At 42.1% G+C, this 27,868-nt stretch overlaps 1 protein-coding gene across 3 annotated transcripts in view; it reads left to right on the top strand.

Annotated features, from left to right (window-relative positions):
* MASP1 (MBL associated serine protease 1) overlaps positions 1–27,868 on the top strand; it is an 80,607-nt gene that overhangs the window by 30,920 nt on the left and 21,819 nt on the right. For all 3 annotated transcript variants that reach the window (XM_012531070.4, XM_058295523.2, XM_004473681.5), the window contains 7 exons: positions 545–676; positions 2,818–3,014; positions 4,999–5,146; positions 6,804–6,922; positions 7,943–8,021; positions 14,253–14,390; positions 15,879–15,953. In XM_012531070.4, coding sequence (XP_012386524.2) covers positions 545–676; positions 2,818–3,014; positions 4,999–5,146; positions 6,804–6,922; positions 7,943–8,021; positions 14,253–14,390; positions 15,879–15,953 — 888 coding nt within the window. The remainder of the gene's footprint in view (positions 1–544; positions 677–2,817; positions 3,015–4,998; positions 5,147–6,803; positions 6,923–7,942; positions 8,022–14,252; positions 14,391–15,878; positions 15,954–27,868) is intronic.

The raw sequence follows: 27,868 nt of genomic DNA, 5'->3' as shown, positions 1-27,868 counted from the left end.
GGTTAAAAAGATACATCTTATTGTGTTTATATTTCTGTTACCTAGGACAGAGCTTGATTCGCAATAGGGACATAGAAAGAGATGTAGCATGGAGTGGAAATTTAGAGTCCAGAATCTGGAGCCTGCCCACCTGGATTTGAGTCCTAAGTCTGCCACTCATTCTCTACATTATTTAATGTCTCTATGTCTCAGTTTGGTCATCTGTAGAATGGCCGTAGTAATGGTCCTGCTTCCTAGTGTTGTTACTTGGCACCCTCCTATTGTTACAGCTGCTAGAAAATAGTGCCACCACCAGGAGCCAGGTTGCCTGGGTCCAATGTTGGCACACTGTAATCTTGGATATGTTGCCTAACCTCTCTGAGTTCTAGTTTCCTCATTTGTAAAGTGGAGATAACCACTATCTCTGGGCCTTATGTGAAGATTAGATGAAAGAATACATGTATCTCCCAACTCAATGATTGGACCACTTGAAGTGCCTATAAATGTTGGTTGTTTTCTTCATCACGTATATATGATTGAAAGAGAGGTTCTGCTTGCCCCACAGATGTGGACGAGTGCACGGAACGAGAGGACGAAGAGCTTTCCTGTGACCATTACTGCCATAACTACATCGGCGGCTACTACTGCTCCTGCCGCTTTGGATACCTCCTCCACACGGACAACAGGACCTGCCGAGGTAGGGACTAGGGATGATTGTATCTAGCACCATATGTGCCACATCTTCCAGTAAGATTAGAAGAGGCTCAGAGGAAAGACACATGCAATAGAAACAAGTAAAACTGAAGTCATTGAGATGTGCCTCAAATGCTACATGGATGAAGATGCTGAAATGACTGCCCAGCCTTGGCTCAGGTTCTGAAAGAAGAGCATGAGATAAATTCTGTCTTATTAACCATCTTTATTTCTAGGCAGCATTTCTGCTCTATGTTCCTGTCTCCTCTCCTATATCAGGTCTTCAACCTGGTCAAAGTAAGGAAAAATCTGGGTTTTCCAGTCCTCTCTCCATGATCTATGAACTATGATTCACCCAGCAGTTCCCTTTTATCTTTTCTTCCATAGTCCCTTAAATTCCCCTAGGATAGAGAGTACCTCAGTCCAAAGGAAAGAGGATGAAGGAGAAAGGCAAAGATTGAAGCAACAAGAAGATATCCCACTCCTTCCCTCTCTTTGTTTGCATTCTTTCATCAATACACCTACTATATTCTAGTCTGCTGACTGGGCAGGAGTGGAAACAGGAAGAGGCCAGCCCCTTTCCATGAGGATCTCCCAGAATGGTGGGATAATAGCCATACAAACAAATGGTGAAATGAAATAATTGCTGTAAAGGAAGTTTGGGCATGGTTCAATCAGACCTGAGTCTGCCTGGAGAAATCGGCCAACATTTCCCAGAGGTGGCCACCCTTGATGGAGATGAATGGATAAGATGGAGGCCATTCCAGGCAGAGAGAGAAGCTCTGCAAACATTCAGAGGCATGGTGGATCATAAATATTTGGTGAACTACATCACTAGATTAGTTTGGCTTGGGGGTAGGGAGCTGCCTTTTAGAAAGGTCACGTGGAAACTGAGTGTGGCTCACTGGAGGAGGGCAAGGTTGGAGTCAGGAAGTTCTTTTCTTTCCTACTTCAAAAACTGCTACTGGATTCTGAATGAAATCCCTATATGGGTATATAACAGTTTAAAACAAAACAAAAATTTAAACACAGGAGTTTTCTTGAAGAGGTTTGAGTATAGTGGGGACTAAAAACAGACAGCATAGAACAGGGTTTCTCAATATTTTCATTATCACCTCTGCTTTTTAAACATTATTTTCTTAATCGCCACCTGCCTCTCCCAGATAAATTTTAATGTTACAGATATACTGTATATCTTTACAAGCTATATGTATATCTGTGCTTTATGCATAAAAAGGGTAAGACTCCCCACCTGCCTCCCCCAAGAATCTTTTTAGCCCCTTTAGGGGTGATATTGCCTCCATTGAGAATTCATGGGGTAGAAAATTAAAACAGATGAAGATTCAAAAGACCTGAACCTAAACCTTGTTCTGCAACTCATAGCTATGTGACTTTAAGTTAGTTACATCCCTTTTGGGGCCACGGTTTTCAAATTTGTAAATGAGTAGGATGAACAAGGCCCTCAGAAAAGAATGACATCCCAGATCGAAGTTCTAGTATTGGGCAGCCCAAGGACAAAGGTTCAGGGCAAATAAAGGCACATCAGCAGAGCTAAGTCATGGCCAGAATCCTAAGATACTGGGTCCTTGGTAGTGGCAAATGCAGTAGGGGAAAAAAACATAATCCCTGAGCTCATGGGGGCAAGAAAATAAACAGATAAATATATTAAATAATGGCAAGTAGTGGTCAGCACCATCGAGAAAAATACAGTCAGGTCAGGGGATAGAGAATAAGGGTGTGTATAAGTGTCCTTATTAGATAAAGGGTCAAAGAAGGTTGAGTAGACACCTGAATGAAATTTTGGACTAAGGGAAAAGCAGGTCAAAAGAGAGCTAGATGTTCCCTCTGACCACTTCATCTAAAAAACCTTCCACCTCAAAGAATCTGATGAGAAGGTAAACAATCCTGGACAGAGAATTAGAAAGTCTGGGTTTGAGCCTTGACTCTGCTAATTCCTGGGTATATGACCTTGGATAAATCACTCCCCCTCAGTGAGTTTCAGTTTTCCCATCTTTAAATTGGGATAATGATTTTGTTCTGCCTATCTCTCAGGACCACTGGGAAAACCATACAGTAACAAATAAGAAAGGGATTTCTGTGGTCATGCTTGTGGTGTGCCATTTTGCTCTGATATGTTTCCCACAGTGGAGTGTAGCGACAACCTCTTTACCCAGAGGACTGGCATGATCAGCAGCCCTGACTTCCCTAACCCTTACCCCAAGAGCTCCGAATGCTTCTACACAATTGAGCTGGAGGAAGGTTTCATGGTCAGCCTGCAGTTTGAAGACATTTTCGACATTGAGGACCACCCTGAGGTGCCCTGCCCCTATGACTACATCAAGGTGAGCCTGCAATGAATTCTTACTGCAAGTAAGAAAATCTTGGCTGAATTGGAGCAAATTAACATTCTGAGCCCTTCACCTTCTCCTAGGAGAGGAGGCCAAGTGCTTTAGTTTCTAAAAGGTAGTTATTTAAAATAACAGCTACCAGCTTAATCAGATCCAGTCTAGGGGTCTTCCGTGGTCAAAATCTTGACCCCTGGGCTCGAGGATGGTTTGAGCAGGAGAATTACAAGGACAGATCTTCATTCGTTAAAGATCCCTTGAGGGGAAGACTGGCTTCCTGGGTATCAACATGTGCAGTTACATAGGGCCCTCTGCTCCAAAAAACTCACACTTGGTTTAATGCTCTGATAACACCATCTTGAAATCTTCAATGATTTTCTAACAAAGGGCCCTGCATTGTGATTTCTCAATGGCCCCCACAAATTATATAGCCAGTCTTGCTAAGGAAAGTGGGCTATGTAAAAGGCAAATAAAGAGGCAAGAGAATGCCCACTCAGTTTGTAGTTGTTCCAATAATGTTCCAATAATGTAAGTAAGTAAGTAAAGTAATGTAAGTTCCAATAATGTAAGTAAGGTGTGAAGCCAGCCTGAATGTGAGATGGGGTTAGCCTGGTGGGGAGGATTTTCTGAGATATGTTGGATCTAAAATTAGCAATTCTTAGAGCATGATCAGCTGAAACATCCAAGTGTAGCATACATTCAGATGTTAGAGACTGATCTCAGGAGAGTTGCTAAGCTGGAGATACAGATAGGTACTACCAACTGTATAAATTGGTAGTAAATTAAACCATAGAACTGCTCAGACTTCCTAGAGAGAAAAGAAGGTGGAAACCAGAACACGGCAGCTTCAAAGAGCTAGAGAGAGGAGAGGGGAAGAATTCTATCTAAGACCAATTAAGCTGTCAGCATATTCAGTTCCTTGTGGTTGTGGGACTGATGTTCCCATCTCCTTTCTGGCTGTCGACTGCTCTCAGGTCTTTCCACCTGGTTCCCTTTCATCTCAGCAATAGAGAACCTCCCTCACATCAAACTCCTCTCTCACTTAAAATCTCTCAGACTTCCTATTCTGCTACCAGCATTTACATATACAGTGTTTTCTTTGCCTACGAAGTATTTTCCTTTCCTCTTCCCATGACCAGCTCCTACTCATCTTACATGTCCCAGATCCATTGTCACCTCCTCAGAGACACCTTCCCTGATTTTCTATCTCAAGTTACCCAATTGTTAATTTCTTTCTTACTAGGCTCCCCTGACTATACTTTGAGAGCGTAGTCCTTCCTTGTCTATCTGGCATACCTCTCTGAATCTCCACATCTTTTACTATCTTGCTGCTAATTGTGTCCCCTCGAAAGACACATACAAGTCCCAATTTCCTGTACCTGTGAATGTGATCTTTTTTGGAAATAGGATCTTTGCAGATGTAATCAAGCTAAGATAAGATCATACCAGTTTAGGGTGGATCTTAAATTTAATGACTAGTGTCATTATAAGAGAAAGGAAAGGGAAATTTGGAAACAGAGACACATGAGAAAGAAGGCCAGATGATGACAGGGGCAGAGATTAGAAATGTGCTGCCACAAGCCAAGGAATGCCAAGGACTGCTGCTAGAAGAAGCAAGGAATGATCTTTCCCTAGAGCCTTCACAGGGAGCCTGGCCCTGCCATCACCTTGATTTTGAACTTCTGGCTCCCAGAACTGTGAGAGAGTAAATCTCTGTTGTTTTAAGCCACTCAATTTGTGGCACTTCGTCGCAGCAGCCCTAGCAAACTAATGCACTCGCCTTTTCCACTTCCAATAGGAGAGTGGAGATAAAGCTGTTTGGTGAGTGGTATGTATATTTAAAAAAATGAGTGAATACCACAGGGTCACATCAAGGCTTCCAGAAACACCGCCAAGTGCAGTGCAAAGATCACACACCAAGTGCAGCCACCTTGGCTGCTCAGATGTAACCCTTCCTCTTTCTCTATCTCATCCCCTGTAGATTAAAGCTGGTACCCAAGTTTTGGGACCTTTCTGTGGAGAGAAACCACCAGAACCCATCAAAACCCAGAGCCACAGTATCCAGATTCTGTTCCACAGTGACAACTCCGGCGAGAACCGGGGCTGGAAGCTCTCGTACAGGGCAGCAGGTAATGCGGCCTCTCCCCTCCCAGATCACACCTCACCACAGTGCTCAGCCTTCATTGGAGCCTGTGGCTAAGGCAGGAGAGGGGTGCTGGCCTGGGACTCTGAACTCTGCCACTGAGTAGTTTAGGACTGTGCCCAAGGCACATTGTCTCTCCTGACTCAGTTGATCAGCGGTAAAATGGGGACAAGGCTGACAATGATAGTGGGGTCTGGACTCAACAGACAGTGTTCAAAATTTGCTGCATCTCAGAATCACATGAGGAGCTTTAAAAAGTGTATTTTTTCCTGTACCCTACCCTCTCACATTATGATTCATTAGGCCTGGAAAGGACCCTTCCTGTTCCAGCATGTTCTAAGTCTGGGGCAGGAAGTTAGGTGGGTCTGTAACTCAGAGTGCTTCATTCTAGCGCTTTGCCTCCTGGTGACTACCCAGACTGACAAGGCCCACAGTTCTCATTTCCCAGTCCCCCAAGGCAGCCAATCCTGGCCCAAACCCTGACAGTCATTTACCCCAGGAGGTCTGCAGCCACTCAAGGAAGAGGAGGGTGGACATCAGAGGGTGGACTATAGCTGGATATGGCTAATCCACAGTTCATCCTGGCCCTGCCTGCACTATTGCATTCAGTGCAGTGAAGAGCATATTAACAAAATGGAGTTTGTCCAGGAAAAAGTGTCAGGGATAGATCCAGGCTGGAAAATCCTTTCAGATTTCACCTAGTAAAGAGGACTCGGAGGCCTCACAGTCTCTCCAAAGTTTCAAAGATCAGTCTTGGGAAGAATGATTAGGGTCAACCTAAGTGGCTGAAAAGGGCAAACTATGCCCAATGAATAAAAATTACAGGAAGACACGTTTCAGCTGTGGATCAGTCATGGTTCTTCAGAGAAACAGAACCAATAGGAGATGAACACATCTATATATGTATGTGTATGTGCATATATATATATATATATATATTATGTGTGTGTAGATATATATGTTTGTGTAGATATATATAAAGAGATATTTTTTAAGGAATTGGCTCTTATGATTGTGGGAAGTGTCAAGTCCACAATCTGCTGGGCATGCCAGCAGACTAGAAACTCAGAAAGGAGCTGAGGTTGCAGCCTTGAGACAGAATCTCTTCTTCTCCAGGAAACCTCCATTTTACTCTTAAGGCCCTTCAAGTAATTGGATAAGACTAACTCGTATTATTAAGAGAAACCTCCTTTACTTAAAGTCAAACCATTGGAGTTATTAAACATATCTACAATAGCAACACCTAGATTAGTATTTGACTAAATAACTTGGTACTGTAGCTTAGTCAAATTGACACATGAAACTAACCATCACAGGTTGAATATGAAATTACTGTTCATTTATTTGGAGAAGTCCATGTGTGGAATGTTTAGCTTTGGGAGGCATTGAGCTCCCAGTGATATATCTTTTCCAACCCCAAGTTTTAATGAAATCATCTAGCCAACCACTTCATTCAAAACTAAGGAAACAGGGGTCCCAAATGGAGTATGTCTCCGGAGCACCTAGGAGGTCCAGGTCTCCCAACTCCCAGTTCTGAGGTTTTTTCACCTCCATTAGGACTCACTTTCTAGGGGCTGGTCCTCCCCCCTACCAGACTTTTCCTTGTCTTCTTACGTGCTGTCCCTTCATTTGCTCCCCATCAGGGAATGAATGCCCAGTGCTGCAGCCGCCTGTCCAAGGGAAAATTGAGCCCTTGCAAGCCAAGTATTCCTTCAAAGACCAAGTGCTTGTCAGCTGTGACACAGGCTACAAAGTATTGAAGGTACAGAACTTCGTGTCTAAGGGCAAGCCAGGGATTTCTCCAGAGCCTCACAGGGCAAATGAGCTTCCAGAAATTTTCATAGTCCCAGCACAGTATTTCCTATCTTCCCCATAAACTGTCAAAATGTTCCATAAATTCCAGTCCTCTGTGAATCCAAAACAGGTATCCCAGATTCTCTCTTACTTCTGGAAATTGTACAAAGGTCTTTTTTAAGAGCTTGGAGGTGGTTTGAATTTCAAAAACATATGGATTCATACAACCAAAAAATTAGGTCTTATAGCCTTAACAAATTTCACCAGGTTATTTGGGGGAAACTGGGAAAGGAAGCAGAGGCTTTAAAAGTGAGAGATAGGCACTGCTCACTCTCCCACCCTCTAAAATATAGCGTTCCTGGGAATCACCTTGTTCACTTAAAAAAAAAAAAAAATCACTTACCTGAGCCCAGCTCAGATCAAATATAACAGAGTCTCTGGGGCTGGGGACCAGTTATTGTTTTTCCTATTATCTTCCCAAGTGGATCTAATGTACAGCCAAGTCAGAGGACCTCTGCTCTAAAGTAATGGCTCTCAAAATGAAGTCCTTGGACCAACAGCACCAGCATACCTAGAGAACTTGTACGAAATGAAATTTCTTGGGCCTCATACCAGACTCACTGAATTAGAAACTCTGGGGATGTGGTTGGGGATGGAGCACAAACTTTGTCACAAACCCTGTAGCTGATGCTGATGTTCACCTAAGTTTGAGAACCACTGCTCTAAAAAAGAAGTCAACTATGCAATTGCCCAAACCTCTTCCTGCACACAACCCCTCCCTGCACACAACCCCTCCCTCTTCTCCAGAGGGAAATACAAATTAAGTATCTCTCTCTTATCTTCATGCTTGCCCTTAAAGAACCATGACTGGAAAATTCCAGTCAAGGATAGATTTCAAGTTCCAGCTAGTTTTACTGGGGAAAAAAATACACACTCCCCCTACCCTCATCACTTCCTTCTTCTCAGACCTTCCTCCTGTTTCTTCTAGGATAATGTGGAAATGGACACATTCCAGATAGAGTGTCTGAAGGATGGGACATGGAGTAACAAGATTCCCACCTGTAAAAGTAAGAAAATAAAATAGTTTGATTGTAAGGATAATGAGCTCCCGGCATTGATGGGATCCAAGCAGAAGCCAAGGGAGGATGGAAACTTGGACAGACTCCTTTAAGAGGGATGGAAACAAGAACAGAACTCTTCTGAGAGTTGGACAGAAAGGTTCTTAATGCCCCTTTCAGCAATAAGACTTTAGAATTCCAAAAGAAGTTTCTTCTGGTTCCCGGTTTACTTTATAAATGCTTTTTTTTCCTTAACCTTTGCATGCAGGTAGGTTGTCAAATTTAACATGAATAGAATGTCTCAGGGTTTGAAACTAGCTCTGGCAATTGCTAATTCAGGAAAATATTTTGCCCCTGGTGCCCAGAACTGAGTGATCTTGGCAGTCTATCTGTGACCATCAACCACACCTGCTAAATCTTCTGAGCCAACTCATGATTTAGCCTGGTCCAGGAAGGGCTTCAGGACTAGAAATGTGGGCCTGTGTGAAGTAGGCAATACCACTCTGCACTAGGTGTTGGGAACCAGAATTCTGGTCTTGACTCTGTCCAAACCCACTCTGTGACATGGACAAGAGCCTTCATCTCAACAGTAAAAGAAAATATTCTCTAAGTATGCCAGAGGATCTAACTTACTATAGTCCATATAAATTATCTAATAAGCTTTTCAAAATTTCAGATTTGCACACATACACACACACACACACACCCTCCCTTGCCAAGATTTCAGTACAAGATTTGTGACGACTGCAATTTTAGAAAACTAGTCAATCGCAACAGGAATAAGAGGAGGTGTGGTGACAGAAAAATCTAGGGGAGGGAGGGAGGATCTGCTTCAAAATGAAGAGGTAAGAAGTCAAGAATTAGGGCCCCCCACCCACCCATCTCATGACTTTTTATGTAAACTCCTTCCCTCTTTCCTAAATGGTCCCCATCCAGGAAACAGACAAATCCACTCCCAATTCCCAAAGAAAACGCTATCAGGCAGTGAGGCTTCCTGAAGGCAAATCCAGGCAAAACTTTGAAGTAGGATATGCTTGTTCTTTATTTTTCTTTTTTACATGATGATGTGGTGGGAATCAGGGTTCAGTGAGGGAAAAGGGGGGCATTTTATGGCTTCAACAAAAAGTTTCAACAAACATTTACTGGATGCTTATGCAGAGTTCTACAGGGAATTCAGATGAAAAAGACAAGGTACCAGAAAACAAGAAACTCAAATGCTGATAGACATATCCATACTCCTCCAATACACGCCTCAGTGCAGTAGTTCTGTGAATGGATTCTAAGCAAAGCACTATGCAGGACACAGCAATGAGTCATTCTCAACTCAAACTGAGATTCTACTAGTTGAGTATCCTAAGCAATTCATTCAGCTTCACTGGGCTAATGTACATCATATACTTGTGGAGCACCAGGAATAGGAGTTCTATAAATCTAAGCCTCCTCAAACCACTACCCCCCACCAGCTCCCTTCACTTGGAAGAGGTTTGGTTTCTTTTATTCACAGAAAAGCATAGGAAAATTTAATAATAATTTTCCCTGATAAGCACACACACATATTTTAGTGGCATAGATGTGTTAATAGAGTAAGGCACTCCTGTATTTTATGGTAATATCTTATGGGCCTTATGTTAATCTACAAAGGAATACCCTGTCATTCTGTACTAAAGAAAGGAGGAATATTTTTTCTCCCTAATGTGACTTGGTTCTCCCGTGATCGCCTGGATTAACACTATTAAATTCCTATTCAAACATTCCCAGCATCTTTGTTCACTCACTCAGTAGGTATTTACTGAGCATCTCTTTGCACCAAGCACTGTGCTAGGTCCTGGCAGATATGCAAAACAACTAAGAAGTTGAGAGTTCCCAGGGTTGTGGGGAAAGGAGTTGGGAACAGGTAAAAAACGGACAGGGTGAGATAAAGACAAACACACTGCAACAGGAGGTAGAGATCCGGTTTCCTGTCATGATTCTGCCTCTACCTTGCTTAGGTGACCCCAGACAACTCATGCTCCACTCTGAATGCCATCTGTCAAATGAGGGCATTGGATCAGATGAATGCAAAGCTTCCTACAGGGGCAAAGTTTTATAATCCTCATGAGTCAGGATTTATGGCTGTGGCAAACTCTAATTCCACAACCCCAAACTGTCCTTCCCACTGGCTATACCTAACCTGTGCAATCTCAATCAATTCTGATGGAGTGGTTTCTGTATTTCCTGCATGAACTGTTTCTACTTTGCTTGATAATTTTTCTCTTTCTCTTCTTTCTCTCCCTGTCTCCCTCTCTCTGCTTTCTTCCTCTCTACCTCCCAATCCCTCTTGATCTTCACCATGGTGCCAGAAACTGAAATCGATTTGGAGAGAGGAGTTGAGTCAGAGCCAGTGACAGAGTGAAGCACGGGACCCCACACAGTACAGACATCCAGGAATGGATCACTCACAAGACCCTCCTGGGTCCCAGAGCTACCCCCACCACCACCACCAAACACTCCATTTCCCTTTTCAGTGTGGATTATAATGGATGCTGGACAATGCTACACAGTGTCAAGTAGCTGAAGCTGCTGCATGCGTGAGAACAAATTCTCCATTTGAGGGTTCACCTGTCATTCAAACGCTACCCTGGAAAATAATGAAAAGACACTAGGAGTTGTTTTTTTAGCACATCTAAATGAACTGTAGTCTTTTCAAAGGAAAAATGCCTTTCAGTCCTAGAGACACAAGATTTAATATACAGTCATGTGGCCTAAGGCTGGCCAGATCAAAGTGGGCCCTGGTTCTTAAATTCACCCCACTCTTCCAGTTTAAAAGGGCCAGAGTGCTATGACTTTGTGACTTTGATATTTTTACCTGTTGCTAGTTTCTTAACAACTGTGAGTAGGTGCAATTAATAATAGCTCATATGGCATGGATTTTTAGACTTAGATATGTTCTTGTGCTCCAAAGTATCCCTTCCACCTACGCCTAACACAGAGGCTGAAATTCCATCTGAGAGAGTCTTTTCTCAAGGCTGTACAGATATTTCATTTCTTAAAACTCACCAATTAAATTTTTTAAAAAGATAGGTATCATACTCAAAAGCAATGTTCCTGGTGCCACAGAAAATCAGTGGGTCTTACATAGTGAAAAAGAAAACGCTGTGCCATGGCAGCTAGCATGCCAGGGCTCTCTGCTTCAGCCTGAACAAAATCTGGACACACAGAGCAGAGAACCTCTGCATTAAATTGTTACTATACAATCGATTAAGTAACTACTTGATGAGGGCAAAATCCTGCAAGAACGGGCAATTAGCAATACCAGCGATGGAGGTACCAAGCCAAGGCAGAGCTGTCCCTGACAGTGGAGATGAGGCAGTTACTAAAGACAAGTGTCAGCTGAATAAAGATCTTTAAACCCACAAAATATAGCATACTTTCATATCAAGTGCAATAGAGGGTCTCATAATTTAGAGACAAAGATTTGACATACACCCAAATAATTCCAGGCAGCTTAAGATGCATGCCACCAGAGAGAGATGAAGAAAGGATTCTGTAAGGAGAAATGAGGACACAGCCTTACCCAGGCAGAATTAGAGAAGGCTCTCAAGAAGAAGTAATGTTGATTAAGCCCTCAAACGGGACTAAAACATGGGAATACAGGGCATCCTAGGCAGCAGGGACACTCAAAGGCCTGAAAGTGGGAAAGCATCAGGCAAGAAAGAAAAGTAGGGAGGAATCTAGTGCGGCTGGATCATAGGTGCACCGGGGGAGGGGGGGGGGGCAAGGAAGGGGTTAAGGCTGGGAAGGGGGGGTTGAGCCAAATCCCGTGGGGCCTAGGAGGCAGAGTGAGAGGATTGTGCATAGTTTTCTAGGAAGCCCCTGGATGGTGGCAAAGCACTGCTCAGAACCACAAGTCAAGAAGGAAGTGTTGAATAAAATAAATGTCAGCAAGAGATGACAATGAAGATGGAGTATGGAGTGGTACATCCCAATCCCCACAATGATGGGGGGAGGGAAAGGGCATGGGAACGGGAAAGAGGAAGACATTTTGATTCCAGAGTGTGGAATTGATCAGAGGGAGCTTTAGAGAGAAGGATGAAACCCTTCCAAGAGTAAAGAAGATAGACTAACCAAGGAAGCAGAGGCTGGATATAGGATCTTTGAATGTGCCAAGCAGCTGCTCAAGGCCTTTATGAAAGGAAATTGCCTCCAAGTCCAGAGAGACACAGCTCTTTGCCTGCCACTGTAAATTGGGGAAGAAGGTTCCCCTCGCAGCCTAACCAAGATGAAGTGACATAATTAAGCTGAAGAACCCTCTGTTTTTCCACTCTTCATCATCTTCCCTATTTGGTTGTAGGGCCAGCCTACAAAGTCATTTCTCTGGAGTTATGTGAAAGCAGGCCCCCTTCCCAGACAAGACCTCCCTGCCCGGGCCGGGCACCTCGGCTTTTAGTCGCTGACCATCCAGCCACATCTAAGACCAATCCTCAGATTCCTCCAGTAGGCATTACGTAGTCAGGTCTTTAGGATACTTTAGGGAAAAAATGAACTGCTTGGTCAAAGCTAAGGAAGACAGGAGAAAGCCCTGCTAAGGGTAATACTGATATTAGGCACCATTCAATAGCATTTCGAAGATGAGGAGAAAAAAAAATGTTTGAATACCAGCAGGAAAGTAAACTTAAAACAGTCTGTGGTAATAAATAATACCACCTCTGGTTAACCTAGTTTTGACCTTCACCTGTTTACTTCACAGAGTAGAAAAGTATCTCTATTCCTTAGCTATCAGAACAAATGGGAACGATTTCTCCAGGAGGAATGGATGCCAAGATAGAACATTAACCCGTTTCCTTGGCTTTTACCTTCCTTCTGTTTATTCCCATCCCTCTTCCCGCTCCACCACCCTGGGGGCGTTGGAGTTATCTATATTTTAAGTTGGGCAAATTTTTTTCCATCAAAAAGACAAGTTTGGAGTCCTGAGGTTAAAATTCCAATGATTGAATAAAGTCTCAGAGATAAATTGCTCCTTCCTGTTTCCCAAGGTGAACAGGTTAAATCAGGTGGAGGAGGGACTCTGGAAATTCTACCAGGGCTTTGGAATGCAGTCCTCTGAAATTATCAGAATAGTGACAGCTAATGTCTACCATTAATGAGCTAATATTGATTATAGGACATTTTAACTGGAAAGCAGAGCCTTAAGAACTGTGACACTGGTTTACTTAGAAGAGCACTGAGTTCAGGGTCATGTCTAATTATCACTCTGACAGTAACTTGCTGTGCAACCGTAGGCCAGTCAAGTCTCCTCTCTGGGCTCATCTGTAAAATAAGGATAATGTCTTACATTACCTGCCTTCAGACTCCTTTCCAACTCTGAAATTCTGTATATTCCTCTGCCTCTTTGTCTTTGGAATAGGTTGTTACAACTAAGATTAAGGTTTCATTAGAAATGGATGCCAACAGGGCATCTGAAGAGGAAATGACAAATTGGGCCTTCGGTCTCTGACTTGGCCAGAAAGAAAGTGTCCTGAATCCCAGCAGATCACACTGGACTCCAAAAGTGTCTGACTCTGCAGGGGACTGACAAACTCCCCTAAGGCCACTTGACAAGCAGGCATCTTTGGTCTTGTCTTACACTGGGGCTACAGCCAGCCTAAACATCCAGCCACCAGCAATTGGAGAAAATGAGCCGGTGAAAACTAAAAGCTGGTCCACCCCAGGCCTATGGAGAGCCAGCAGGGTGTGGGGCAGAGGGGGGGTCTGTTTGTTTTTTGTGCCAAGCACCAATGAGAACACAGTAACCACTCTTAGCATGCATTTGGGGTGGGGACAACTGAAGATTCTGGTTCATGCAAGTCAGAATATTCTCACTAAGCCGTGGGCTTTGTGCATCGGCAGAAGAGACTGAGAGGACTGCACAGTAAAACTGGAGTCTGGGAAAGGGGCCACAGTAGGGAAGAGACTGGGGTCTGCTTAACTCTCAGCCAACCTGCCTCTGCCCTGGAATGGAGACCAGGCCAGGTGAGTTGATCACCCAAGGAGTACCATGGTGGAGGCTCCCCCATGTGACCCCAACAGCAGGGCTACTGGTGGCTGCAAAGTTTGGACACTGCTCAATTCCAGGGGTACCATTCACATACATTATAATGTTGCTCTCTGGAGTTGTGTGCAGTGTACAACCTGCACACCTGTATGAGGCAGATGTACCAGATGGTCCCAAAAGGAAGATTAAGGGTGGATGGGGCGAGGTCTCACTCTCCTCTCATCCCTCAGTTGCAGACTGTAGGGCCCCTGCAGAACTGGAACACGGGCTGGTCACCTTCTCCACCAGGAACAACCTCACCACATACAAATCTGAGATCCGATACTCCTGCCAGCAGCCCTATTACAAGATGCTCCACAACATCTCAGGTGAGCGCCCCATGCTAAACTATCCCACCCCCACTTCATGCCTCTTGGCTGAAACAACTGTGAAAGGAATAACTGCTCACAAGTGTGCTGAAGCTTATAATTCAAAAAGTGTCCTCTCACCCCTCACCCCTTTTGGCCCTCACTGCCCGGAGCTCATGTTATTGTGCCCATTTAGAGATGTGGAAACTGAGGCTCAGGACCCAAGATGTTTTTTGGGGGTTTTGTTCTCTTTTACTTTAAATCTGCTCCTTCTACTAATGAGTCTAGATTGGGAAGAGGCCAGCACTGCTGCTTGACCAGTCTCTGCCTCAGCTTCAGCCAAGTGTAACATCCAACCAGACCAAGCCCATTCAGCAGGCCTGGTAGGAATTCTTCCTTCAAAGACTTGGTCCCATGATGTACACAGGTGGGAGTGAGTGGGGGCAGGTGAGGACCACTTCCCACTGCTGCAGCAGGCGGGCCAGCATGGCCCCTGATCCAGACCTAAGCATGCTGCCCTGTCCCATCCTCATTCATACCACCTGGCAGGGACCCCCTGACTGCTCGAGGGTTAGACAGCTGCACGTGGGCCAGAGGGCAAATAACCAGAAACAGCCAGTCCTTTGGCCACAGAGGTTTGGGAAGAATTGGGAGAAGCACTTGAAGACATGTCCAACCTCACACTGCCCCAAGAGTTAGGCCATACAGCAACCAAACACACTCACACAGCCACACTAATACTCTCAAACACACACTCACACAGGACATGCACTCACACACACACCTTCACACATTCACACACCCATGCTCACTCTCAAGTACACACTCACACATACTCACAGCTCCTGGCAGAAAAGGAACCATTTGGGGAGATGAGAAGGCCAAGGCTGATCAGTTCTAGCTCTGCCACATACTAGCACTAAGAAAATTCTCCCAATTTCTCTAGGCCCCCAAGCCCTCACTTAGCAAAACGGAGCAGTGATATAGCTCACAAAAGCTATTATGAGACAAATGAGATGGTGACCATGAATGTAGCTTGTAAAAGAGTTTTAAGTGAAGAAGGGAGGGGAGGCCATCTGCAGCACAGAGAATGTTAGCTGAGGGCTGGGCCAGCCCAGCGCACCAGGCCCATATACCTAACAGTGAGGAGGTGCTGGCCAGCACTGGACAGTATGGGTGAGGAGCAGAGCCGGAAGGCAGGGGTCAGATTTTGCAGAACCTTGGGCACCATAGCTGAAGAGTTCAGTGTTTGTCTCTGAGGAAAAGGGGGAGCCACTGGTGGTTTTAAGCAGAGGAGCGACATGGTCTGATTCCTATTTTAGAAAGATCCTTCCGATTACAGGGGGCAGAGAGGACTGGCTCAGAAAGATTGGTATCAGAGAGACCATTTGAAAACTGTTGCAATGATCCACAACCAAGAAACGAAGAACACAGTTCTATTTCCCAGGTGCCACAAATCAACCAATCAATCACTTTTCCTCTTTTTTCACCCTTTTTTCACTCTCCCAGGTATTTATACCTGTTCTGCCCAAGGGATCTGGATGAACGAAGTACTGGGGAGAAGCCTGCCCTCCTGCCTGCCAGGTACCTCACCTCTAGGGCCCAGCTGTTCTGGCTGTTCATGGAGGAGGTGGGGGGTGAGGGAGGAGACTCCTTTCATTTCCTTTTTTTTTTTTTAAGATACTTCAATTACATAAACTTTACAGAGAATATATAGGGGATTCCTATATGCCTCCCTCCCCACACCTCCCACGTTTTCCCACATTAGCAACATCATTGTGGTACATTCATTGCAATTGATAAACACATTTTGGAGCATTGCCACTAAGCATGGATTATAGTTTACATTGTAGTTTACTCTCTCTCCTATTCGACTCTTTATGTTATAGTTGGATATATAATGGCCTGTATCTGTTGTTGTCATGTCATTCAGGATGATTACTAAGTCCCAAAAATGCCCCCCTATTACACCTATCTTTCCCACTACCTAACCCCAGAATATCCATGGGTCACTGCCTCCACAACAATAGTGTTTCTTCCACTGCTCAAATCTCAATGTATATAGTAGAATACTAGTAAGTTTATTTTAGTCCATAATTCATTTCCCCAGTCCTGAGGACTCTGGGGTGGTGATGCTCTCTCCATTAATTCAGAGGGACTTCTATCCCATACATCTGATGGATGAGACTCTCTTGCTTGCAGTTGTAGACACTCTCAGTTCCTTGGTATGTTGTTTGTCTATCATTTTCTCCCTGTTAATTGTCTTGGGTGAGTCCATTGAACTGGATAATAGGTGTTACAGCTCTCTTGAGAGTCAGGGCTCAGTTGGCACATTGCTAGGCCAAAAGTTTAAGTCTCTTACCTACCAACTCTAGTACTAATTATAGGTTCAGATAGAAGGACAGAAGAGTCATGCATAGGGAAACCACTGCTGAGTCTAATTCAGTCACACTGGGGAGCATAAATACCAGATTAGGGCCCACTGGCAAGGGGCCAAATTCCTGAGCTATCTGCCCTGACTGTAGCGTCTGGATGTCTCCATATATCAAAGGAACTTAGATGTTTGGGGTAGTATCTACTTTGACTGTCAATGAGATCCTTTTGAGATGTGTATAAGCGCTACCTCTGGGATGCCCTCCTGACTCACTTTGAAGTCTCCTAGTCAACAAACTCATTTGTCTTTAGCTTTTTCCCCTTTTGGTCAAGGTCTTTTTTTCCCAGATGCATTGCTTGTTGGTACTTGGTAGCAATCCCTCAATGCCAGGGAAGATCATCCCCAGGAGTCATGTCCCATGCTGGGGAGAAGTTATTGCTTTTATATACTGAGTTCAGTTTAGAGAGAGGCCACTTTTGAGCAACAAGGAAGCTCCCCATAGGTAACTCTTAGGCACCCTACATCACTAGGCTAAGTTTTAATTTCAAGAGCAAAGATTCATAAGCATAGTCATCAATATCAAGGGTCTTTCAATGGACCATCCTCCTTCAGACATTGTCCCTGTACTTTGGGTGTTCTTGTTGTTCCATTAGAGAATGTGGCAGCAGTCCCCCATATGGGAATTTGATATTCTTTTGGTTATTGTGTCTTTTGGTTATTTTGGTTATTGTCCACCCCCTGTGACAGTGCCCCATGAATATTTGAACACATTCATATGCCTTATATCTATACCCAGATGAACTTCCTTCCATGTATCCCCCCTCACTGGCACCCCACTAAAACGATCCTCCTCTGCCATAGTTGTAACCCTTCTGTGATCTAAAATCTCATCAAAAATGAAGACAATAAGCATATACAATAAATAAGAAAATGACATAGTAATGATAGTTTTATACGTAAGATGTAAAATACAGAGAAATTAATACAAAGTAAAAATAAAATATTTTTTTAAATTGGAATGCTAAAAATAATGAAAAAATATTTGAAGGAAAAAAAAATTTTCTTTTTTTTACATTTTGTCTTTCATCAGCGTAAGACTGTTGTCCTGAATGTACGGTGCTATTTTCTTCCATTTATTCCCCCAGGGTCTTACTTTTTATTTGTTTCATTTTTTTCTTCAAAGAAGTTTTAGGTCACAGTAGAGTCATGTACAGAATACAGGGGATTCCCATATACCCAGCATTCTCCCCTTTTCCCCTTTCTCCCATCAATAACATTTTATATGTGAACAATATCTTTGTTACAATTTATGCACAAATAACCATCTAACCATCGTCAATGGTTACTAACCATCGTCAATGGTTCACATTATGGTTTACATTTTGGACCATATACTTTTATAAGATCTGATAAAATTTAACATGGTCTGTATCCATCACTGCAAGATCATGCAGAACACTTCCATCACCCTCAAAATGCCCCATTTCATCAACTTTATTCCTCCCTCCCCCTCCCCTTCGGGCCCATGGTGACCAGCAGTCTTCACTTCCTGAAGAACAAGATTCATAGTTACTTGTATCTTCACTGAAGGCTTGGCACACTGATCTGTTCTCCCCTATTAGGCACCACCAATGCTTTCAAATGACTCCTATGCCTCTGTTTGAGAACATAGTGGGCCTCCCTAGGATGGGAGTCCAACACCTTCCCACTCATGTGGTTCTCTACCCACTGATCCAACACACTATGCCAAATGCTCCCTAGAAGCCTGCTCCAGGTGATCCCTGGCCCCAATGCCCCCATCCAACACACTAAACCAGTAACCCTTCCTTGTCATATTGCCAAGTGAGTATTCCCGACATTGTAATTTCAACCATGTACCTGTCAATCCCCAGTGTTCATCTGCTCTCTCCCCCAACCCTCCCCCCAGTTCCATGGATCATCCAACCCACCCCCTGTAAAACCTGCACCACCCAACCCAATATTATCAATATACCCCTGTCATGTCCCTTCACAGCACAACTACATGCTTCCACCTTGTCATGGATTTAGCCTGTATGGGTGTTGGCTCACACCCTTCTTCTCCCTTTCTATTTCCTATAAACCTGTCTTCCAGAATCTAGCTCTGTGAGTCTACTCTTTTGCTTAATTTCTATCAGTGAAGTCGTATAATATTTGTCCTTCAGTGCCTGGCTTGCTTCACTCAGCGTAAAGTCCTCAAGGTTCATCCATGTTGTCCCACATGTTAGTACTCTATTCCTACTTACAGCTGAGTAATATTCCATTGTATGTATATAGCACATTTTGTTTATCCATTCATCAGTCGATGGGTATTTAGGTTGATTCCAACTTTTGGCAATAGTGATTAATACTGCTATGAACATTGGTGTGCATATATCTGTTCATGTCCTCGCTTTCAATTCTTCTGAGTATATACCCAGGAGTGGAATTGCTGGATCATATGACAGATCTATAGTTTTTTGAGGAACTGCCAAAATGTCTTCCACAATGGCTGCACCATTCTACATTCCCACCAGTAGTAAATGAGGGTTCCTTTTCCCATGCATCCTCTCCAACACTTGTACTCCTTTATTTTTTAATAGCCACTATTCTAAATGGGTGGAAGATGGTATCTCATTACAATTTTGGTTTGCATTTCCCTAATAGCTGGTGATGTTGAGCATCTTTTCATGTGATTTTAACAATTTGTATTTCTTCTTCGGAGAAGTGTCTATTCAAATCTCTTGCCCATTTTTTAAATGGGTTATTTTGCTATTTTAATTTCAAAATATAGGATTTCTTTATATATGATAGATAATAGACTCCTATCAAATATATGGTTACCAAATATTTTCTCCCATTGAGTAGGCTGCCTTTTCACTTTGTTGACAAACTCCTTTGAGGTGCAAAAGTTTTAATTTTGAGAGTGTCCTATTTATCTATTTTTTCTTTCACTGTCCGTGCTTTGGGTGTGAAGTTCATGAAGCCATTTCCTATTCCAAGCTCCTATAGATACATCTCTACATTATCTTTCAAGGTCTTTATGGTCTTGGCTCTTATATTTAGATTTTCAATCCATCTTGAGTTGATTTTTGTATAAGGTGTGAGATGGTGTTCTTCTCTAATTCTTTTGGATATGGATATCCAATTCTCCTAGCACCATTTGTTGAAGAGGTCATTCTCTTCCAGCTGAGTGGGCTTAGTGGCCTTGTTGAATATCAGATGACTGCATACGCAAGGGTCTGTATCAGAACTCTCGATTCGATTCCCCTGAAAATATGTCTGTCCTTGTGCCAATTCCACACAGGTTTGACCACTGTAGCTTTGAAGTATGTTTTAAAGTCAAGTAGTGCAATTCCTCCAATTTCATTTTTCTTTTTCAATATTTCTTTGGCTACTCAAGACCTCTTGTCCTTCCAAATAAATTTATAGTTAGTTTTTCCAATTCAGTAAAAAATGCTGTGTTGATTTTTTTGGGGATTGTGTTAAATCTGTATATCAGTTTGGGTAAGATAGACATCTTAATGATGTTTAGTCTTTCTATCCATGAAAAGGGAATATTCTTCCATTTATTTAAGTCTTCTTTGATTTCCTTTAGGAGTGTCGTATAGTTTCCTGCATACAAGTCAATTACATCTTTAGTTAAATTTATTCCTAGGTATTTTATTCTTTTAGCTGCTACTGTAAATGGTATTTTTCCTGATTTACTCCTCAGATTCCTTATTATTGTTGTACAGAAATGCTACTGATTTTTGTGCATTGATCTTATAACCTGCAACTTTACTGAACTCATTTATAAGCTCTAGAAGCTTTGTTGTAAATTTCTCAGGGCTTTGTATGTATGGGATCATGTCATCTGCAAATAATGAAGTTTTTACTTCTTTCTTTCCAATTTGGATGCCTTTTATATCTTTTTCTTCCCTCAGTGCTCAAGCAAGTATTTCTAACACAATGCTGAATAGGAACAGTGATAATGGGCATCCTTGTCATGTTCCCAATCTTAGAGAGAAAGCTTTTAGGATTTCATCATTGTATATGATATTCACTGTGGGTTTTTTATATATTTCCTTTATCATGCAGAGAAAGTTTCCTTCTACCCCTATCTTTTGTAGTGTTTTTATCAGGAAACAGTGCTGCATTTTGTCTAATGCTTTTTCTCCTTCTATAGAGATGATAATGTGATTTTTTTTCTTTCAATCTGTTTATGTGGTATATAACATCGATTGATTTCCTTATTTTGAACCATATTTGCAGACCAGGAATGAAGCACACTTGGTCATAGTTAATAATTCACTTCATATGTGGTTGAATATGATTAGCAAGTATTTTGTTGAGGATCTTAACATCTAGGTTCATTAAGGAGATTGGTCTATAGTTTTCCTTTCTTGTGGTGTCTTTGTTTGGTTTTGGTATTAAGTTGATGTTGGCATCATAGAATGAGTTAGGCAATGTTCCTTCCACTTCTATTTTTTTTTGAAGATTTTAAGCAGGATTCGTGTTGGTTATTTCTGGAATGTTTGGTTGAATTCACCTGTGAAACCTTCTGGTCCTGTACTCTTCTTAGGTGGAAGGTTTTCAATGACTGATTCTATCTCACTACTTGTGATTGGTCTGTTGAGCTCATCAGTTTCTTCTTTCATTAATGTAAGTTGCTTGTGTGTTTCTAGGAAATTGTCCATTTCCTCTAAATTATCCTTGTTGGCATATAATTTTTCAAAGTACCTGCTTATGATACTCTATTTCTGTGGGGTCAATAGTGATACCCCCTTCCTCATTTCTTTTTGTGTGTGTGTGTGTGTATTTGCATCTTCTCTCTTTTTTCTTTGTTAGCCTAGCTAAAGGTTTGTCAATTTTATTGATCCTCTCAAAGAACCAGCTTTTGGTTTTGCTTTTTTTTCCTATTGCATTCTTATTATCCATTTCATTTAATTCTGCTCTAATCTTTGCTATCTCCTTCTTTCTACTTCCTTTGGGGTTAGTTTCTTGTTCTTTTTCTAATTCCTTCAGGTGTGCAGTTAGGTCTTTGATTTTAGCTCTTCTTTTTTTTTTTTGTCTTTATTTTTTTAATATTACATTCAAAAAATATGAGGTCCCCATATACCCTCCATCCCCCTTACCCCACTCCTCCCCCCATAGCAAAAATCTCGTCCATCATCATGAGACATTCACTGCATTTGGTGAATATATCTCTGAGCACTGCTGCACCTCATGGTCAGTGGTCCACATCATAGCCCACACTCTCCCACGTTCCACCCAGTGGGCCATGGGAGGATATACAATGTATGGTAACTGTCCCTGCAGCATCACCCAGGACAACTCCAAGTCCTGAAAATGCCTCCACATTTCATCTCTTCCTCCCATTCCCCACACCCAGCAGCTACCATGGCTACTTTCTCCACACCAATGCCACATTTTCTTCGATTACTAATCACAATAGTTCATGAATAGAATATCAGTAAGTCTACTCTAATCCATACTCTTTTCCTCCATCCTGTGGACCTTAGAATGGTTGTGTCCACTCCACATCTATATCAAGAGGGGGCTTAGATTCCACATGGATGCTGGATGCAATCCTCCTGCTTTCAGTTGTAGGCACTCTTGGCTCCATGGTGTAGTGGTTGACCTTCTTCAACTCCATGTTAGCTGAGTGGGGTAAGTCCAATAAACCAGAGTGTAGGAGCTGAAGTCTGTTGAGGCTCAGGGCCTGGCTATCATATGGTCAGTCCAGAGCTTCAGATCCCCTGGGTATATATTAAACCCCAGCACCAACTACAGTTTCCTTGTAAAAGTAACAGGAGAGGCTTGTGAACAAAGATCACATCTGAGTCCAGCTCCATCACACAGAAACGCAAACTACCAAGAAGGGCCAGCTGACATGGCACTGAACTCCATCTGCCATGACCATAGAACCAGTGGGTCTCTGTAGCCCTCAGAAGAACCAATACCCAGGGTTGTATCTACTTTATCTGTCTCTGGGACTCTGCTGAGGTGTACATAAGGACAACCCCTCTGATGATCTCCAGCTCTTTTTGGAGACTCATAACCATATAAACTCATTTGTCCTTTCCATTTCCCCCTTGATTCAGGTCAAAAAGCATTTTTAACTCCTAGTATTATATGTAGACTGAGATATTCTGCTGGTCCAAGTTGACCCTTTTATTCAAGGTCATTTTCTAGTTACATCATCAGCTGGTACTTGGTAGTAATCCCTCGGCACCAGGGAGGCTCATCCCTAGGAGTCATGTCCCACGCTGTGGGGGAAGGCTGAGTTTGGCTTCAAGACTGGCCACATTTGAAACTCTTGTTTTTTGATATATGCATTTATGGCTATGAATTTCCCTCTCAGTACAGCTTTTGCTGCATTCCATAGGTTTTGATATGTTGTGTCATTTTCATTCATTTCAAAGAAGTTACTGATTTCTTTTGAAATTTCCTCCTTGACCCACTGTTTGTCTAAGAGTGTGTTGTTTATCATCAATATCTTTGTGCCTAATCTGGTTTTCTGGCCCTTATTGACTTCTATCTTCATTCCATTGGGTCAGAGAAATTACTTTGTATAATTTCAATCTTTCTGAATTCATTGTGAGTTGTTCTGTGATCTAGCATGTGGTCTATCTTGGAGAATGAGCCATGGCACTCAAGAAGAATGCATATCCTGCTGTATTTGGGTATAATATTCTGTATATCTATTAGGTCCAGATCCTCTAATGTATTATTCAAAGTCTTTGTTTCTTTATTGATTCTCTGTTGAGATGTTCTGTTTAATGGTGATAATGGTGTATTAAAGTCCCCTAATATAATAATCTATTTCTCCACTTAGTTTTTCCAGTGCTTGCCTCATGTCTTTTGAGGTGCCCTCATTAAGTGCATAAATGTTTATGATTGTTCTTTCTTTTTGAAAGATTACCCCTTTTGTTAAAATATAGTGTCCATCTTTGTCTCTTGAAGTTAAAGTCTATTTTGTCTGATATTAGTATAGCTACACCTGCTTGTTTTTGTTTATTGTTTGCTTGTAAAATTGTTTTCCAACCATTCACTTTCAGTTTTCTTGAGTCCCTGGGTCTAAGGTGGGTTTCTTGTAGACAGCATATAGGTGGATCATATTTACTTATCCATTCTGCCAATCTGTCTCTTGACTGGTGAGTTTAGTCCATTCACATTCAATGTTATTACCCTCAAGGAATACTTAGATTAGCCATATTCTTTGAGTTTATGCAAGTCATATCTTATTTTTATTACTATTTTTGTCTTTTTAGTTGTTCTTACACTCTCCTCCAACTCTCTCTCTCCTGTTTTTTCCTTTCAACATGCAGAACTCCCTGTAGTGTTTCTTGAAGTGCATTTTTCTTATTGACATACTCTCTTAGATTCTGTTTGCCTGTGAATATTTTGAACTCTCCCTCATGTTTTTGAATGCCAGTTTTGTGGAATAGAGAATTCTTGCCTGGAAGTTTTTTTCTTTTAGCACCTTAACTATGTCACACCACAGCCTTTTTGCCTCCATTGTTTCAAATGAGAAATCAGCACTTAATTTTATTGAGCTTCCCTTGTATGTGATGGTTCTCTTTTCTCTTGCTACTTTCAGTATTCCCTTTTGTCTTGAGTATTGGACAATTTGACAAGTATATGTCTTGGAGTAGGTCTGCTGGGATTTATACTGTTTGGGGTGTACTGTGCTTCTTGCACTCCTTCTATAGATTTGGGAAGTTTTCAGCCATTATTTCCTGCAAGACTCCTGCTTTCCCCTTTCCCTTCTCTTCTTCCTCTGGGATGCCTATAATGCATATGTTTGTGCATTTCATGTTGTTGTTCAAGTCTCTGAGTCCCTGCTGGATTTTTTCTATCTTTTTATCTATCTGTTCTATTATCTGTTTGATTTTAGGTGTACTGTCTTCCACATCTCTAATCTTTCCTCTGCCTGTTCAAATCTGCTATTGTATGCTGCCATTGAATTTTTTATTTCTTTGATTGTGCCATTCATCACCATCATATCTGTAGTCTTTTTCTGTATGTTTACAATTTCTTCAGTAGGTTCTCTCAGTGTTCTCTTAATATCCTTAATCTCTTCCTTCACTTCAGTAAATTGATACATTATATTTGTTTGGACAGCTTTAATTAGTTATTCCATGTTCTGCATCCTTCCTTGGTTTTTTGTTTGTTCATTACACTGGGTCAATCTCCATGTTTCTTAGAATGGCTTGTATTTTTTTGTTGGTATCTAGTCATTTGTTTATCTTGGTGTGCTTATTCAGTTTATTGGCTTCTCTCTCTGCTCTATGGTTTTATTTTGTTGTTTTGAGTGTGGTAAGGTTTCACTTTGACACTTCATTCCTCTTATTCTGTTTCCTTGCCATTATCTTTGTTCCTTTGGGAAAAAAAAATGTTAGTACCAGAGAAATAGGAAAAGATAGGAAAACAAAATGAGTAATAGTAGTTATAATAGTAAAAGGTAGAAGTGGGACTGCATAAGATGCAGGCATGGAATAATTAACCCAAGTAAGAAGCATAGAAGAATAAAATTAGAGAAGTGGAATAGAAACAATGAAACATGAAACAGAATGGAGAAAAATATAGAGTGAAGTTAAAGTCTAGAATGATGAGAACAGGGGAAAATAATAAGTAGAAGGTAGAAGGAAAAAAATTTTTAGAAGAGAAAATAAAACACCAAGTAAATAGGAAAGAAATGAGTACAAGAAATATTTAAGACCAAGTCCAAAGAGGTGAAATGAAAGAACAACAGAAAACATAAAATATAAGGATGAAAGAGAGAAAAGATACAGCTTATGTAGAGAAAATTGGGAAACAAAAGAAAGAGAGAAAAAACTAACAGACCAACAGAGAAACAAAGGAAGGGGGAATACAACAACAAGAAATCAAGACAGCAGCAACTTGTTTTGGGATTTTTTAAATAAAAAGAGGAAGAAGGCAGGAAAAGGATCAAAAAGCCAAGATAAACATGGAAAAACAGCCTTTTCTCTTGGACCCCTAATGATCCTCTCAGGCTGTTGCTATTCAACAATCAGTCACCCTGCAGACTGTCCTCTGCAGGTTTTAAGCCCAGTTTTAGTGAGTAAAAAAAGGAAAATAAAAAAGGAACTTAAAAAAAAAAAAGAGAGAGAGATCCAATAGAACCTAATACAAAGAGGATGTCAATATGTTCTCTGTCACAAAATTCCACTGAATGCTTGGTAGCTATGCATCACTCCTCAGGGAGGACCCAAGGACCAAACCTGTGACCTTATATGTGTGGTAAGGTTTCACTTTGACAAGGCCAGAGACCTTATATATACAAGGCAAAAGCTCTTCCACTAAGCTAAAGTGCTTTCTTAACGTTAGAGGCTTTTCAGAAACCTATCAGCCCCGATTTCCTCCCTGTTATCTCTGCCTCCTTTCTGATGTAAATTCTCTCTTTACTTAGGCTGCTGGCAGCCTGCCTGAGGAAATCCCCCTCCCTTATCCTTGTTGCATCAGGGCCTTTCTGATACCCAAGGGGGCCTCAGTTGGCTAAAATAGCTGCATGGAGACCACTCTCCACCCTTTCCGACCCCTCCTCCTCCCAGGGAGGAGTGCTGCCACACTCCTTTTGGAGGAGGAAGCTGGCAGTTCCACTTAGGCTGTTTATCCTGAGGGCAGGGTTTAAGGGCCACTTCCAGCCATGGGTGGGAGAAACTCAAAATTTTTTGCAGGCTTCCTTTTCTTTCTAGCACCCTCCTAGATGACCAAGAACACCCTGTCCCCCACTCTATATATATCTTGAGATGCTGGCAGGGAGGAAGAATTTTGTTCTTCTCTTAGTCAGATAGGATTGCCAGGAGTTTTACCCTCATCTGATATCTCAGGGATGGAGAGCAGAGCCCTTCCTAGTGTTCAGGAGGATAAAAACCTCACAGTTTGCTGTTTGGCTTCCTCCTCTCTGTCCCCGACTCTTCTGTTACTTGTGAAGCAATGTCCTGGTCCATTGTACCCCTAAACAGGTCGCCAAGGCAGCCATAGACTCCCTCTCAGTTGTTTTAGTAAGAGCTAAATTTTAACTGTCTACCCTTTCATTTCTTTTTAAGAGGTATCCTCAGAGGGTCAAAAGTCGGAGACGCCCAGCCTCACATCTCAAACCAACCAGCCTGTTTTATCATACAGAGAGCTCTCCTGCCTCCTCTCTTTTCAATTCTGCTCCCTTCCTACCACACTTTGTGTGTGAACCTGGTGTGTGCCAGGCAAATCAAGGAAGTTGGCATATTGATCTCAAGACTCACCATGCATAGTGGAGATAAACAACATAAAACAAATAGCAAATAATTATAGGAGAAGTAAGAAGTTCTTTCAAAAACTAACATGTTCAAGTCATTCTGATGGCAGCCCTCCTTGTGGCTCACTTACCAACCATGCTTTAAAATAGAAAGAGAATCTTGTGGGCAGGTTTTGGAGAGACATTGTGGCTCTCTACTTGAGTGCTAAGAGTGTGGACGATTTACATTGCAATGACAATGCATATGTATATCTAAATGTACTTATTGGAAAATTAGAGCCCCAAAATGCTCACTGTAGGGCTAAACTAATAACATACAAAAAATTTAGTTAATGTTCACAACACAGAAATTTATACCTAAAAATTTGGAGCACCGAAAACTGTCTTTTCTTACTCTAATTGTCTGCATGTGTGCATGAACAGCAGGAACTTTGAAGTATGGTTAAGCATGAGGTGACATTTGTATTTTAATGGATTAGGATGTTGGGTAAACTGAGACAGTGAATTATTTTAATGGTATGTTTTGGTGACTCTTGATAATGTACTCAGGTTTCTAGCCTTAAGATTAGACACTAAAGTGGAAAGGCTATGGGGATATATACTTCATACTGAAAAACTGGAGTAAGTATTAGCATTTGGGAGTCAGTTCTTAGTCCTCATGGGTGCTCTTGGATCTCAGAGAAGGAAGAAGTAACTTTATGTGGTCATCCAGCAGATGAAGGGAGAGGAGCGATTAGGAAGACATCACATAAGAGGACCTGATACCACAAGGGACTGTCCGGGTGGATCAGGGAAAGGTCATCCCACCCACTTCAATTGAGTTTAGTCAGGAGCATACCCAAGTACTACAGGTAGTGAAGCCTCGGAGAAGATGGGGGCATGATG

The sequence above is a fragment of the Dasypus novemcinctus genome, chromosome 4 (assembly GCF_030445035.2).
Source record: "Dasypus novemcinctus isolate mDasNov1 chromosome 4, mDasNov1.1.hap2, whole genome shotgun sequence".
In the NCBI taxonomy this organism is placed as follows: domain Eukaryota; kingdom Metazoa; phylum Chordata; class Mammalia; order Cingulata; family Dasypodidae; genus Dasypus; species Dasypus novemcinctus.
This window is presented reverse-complemented; position numbering and strand designations above follow the sequence as displayed.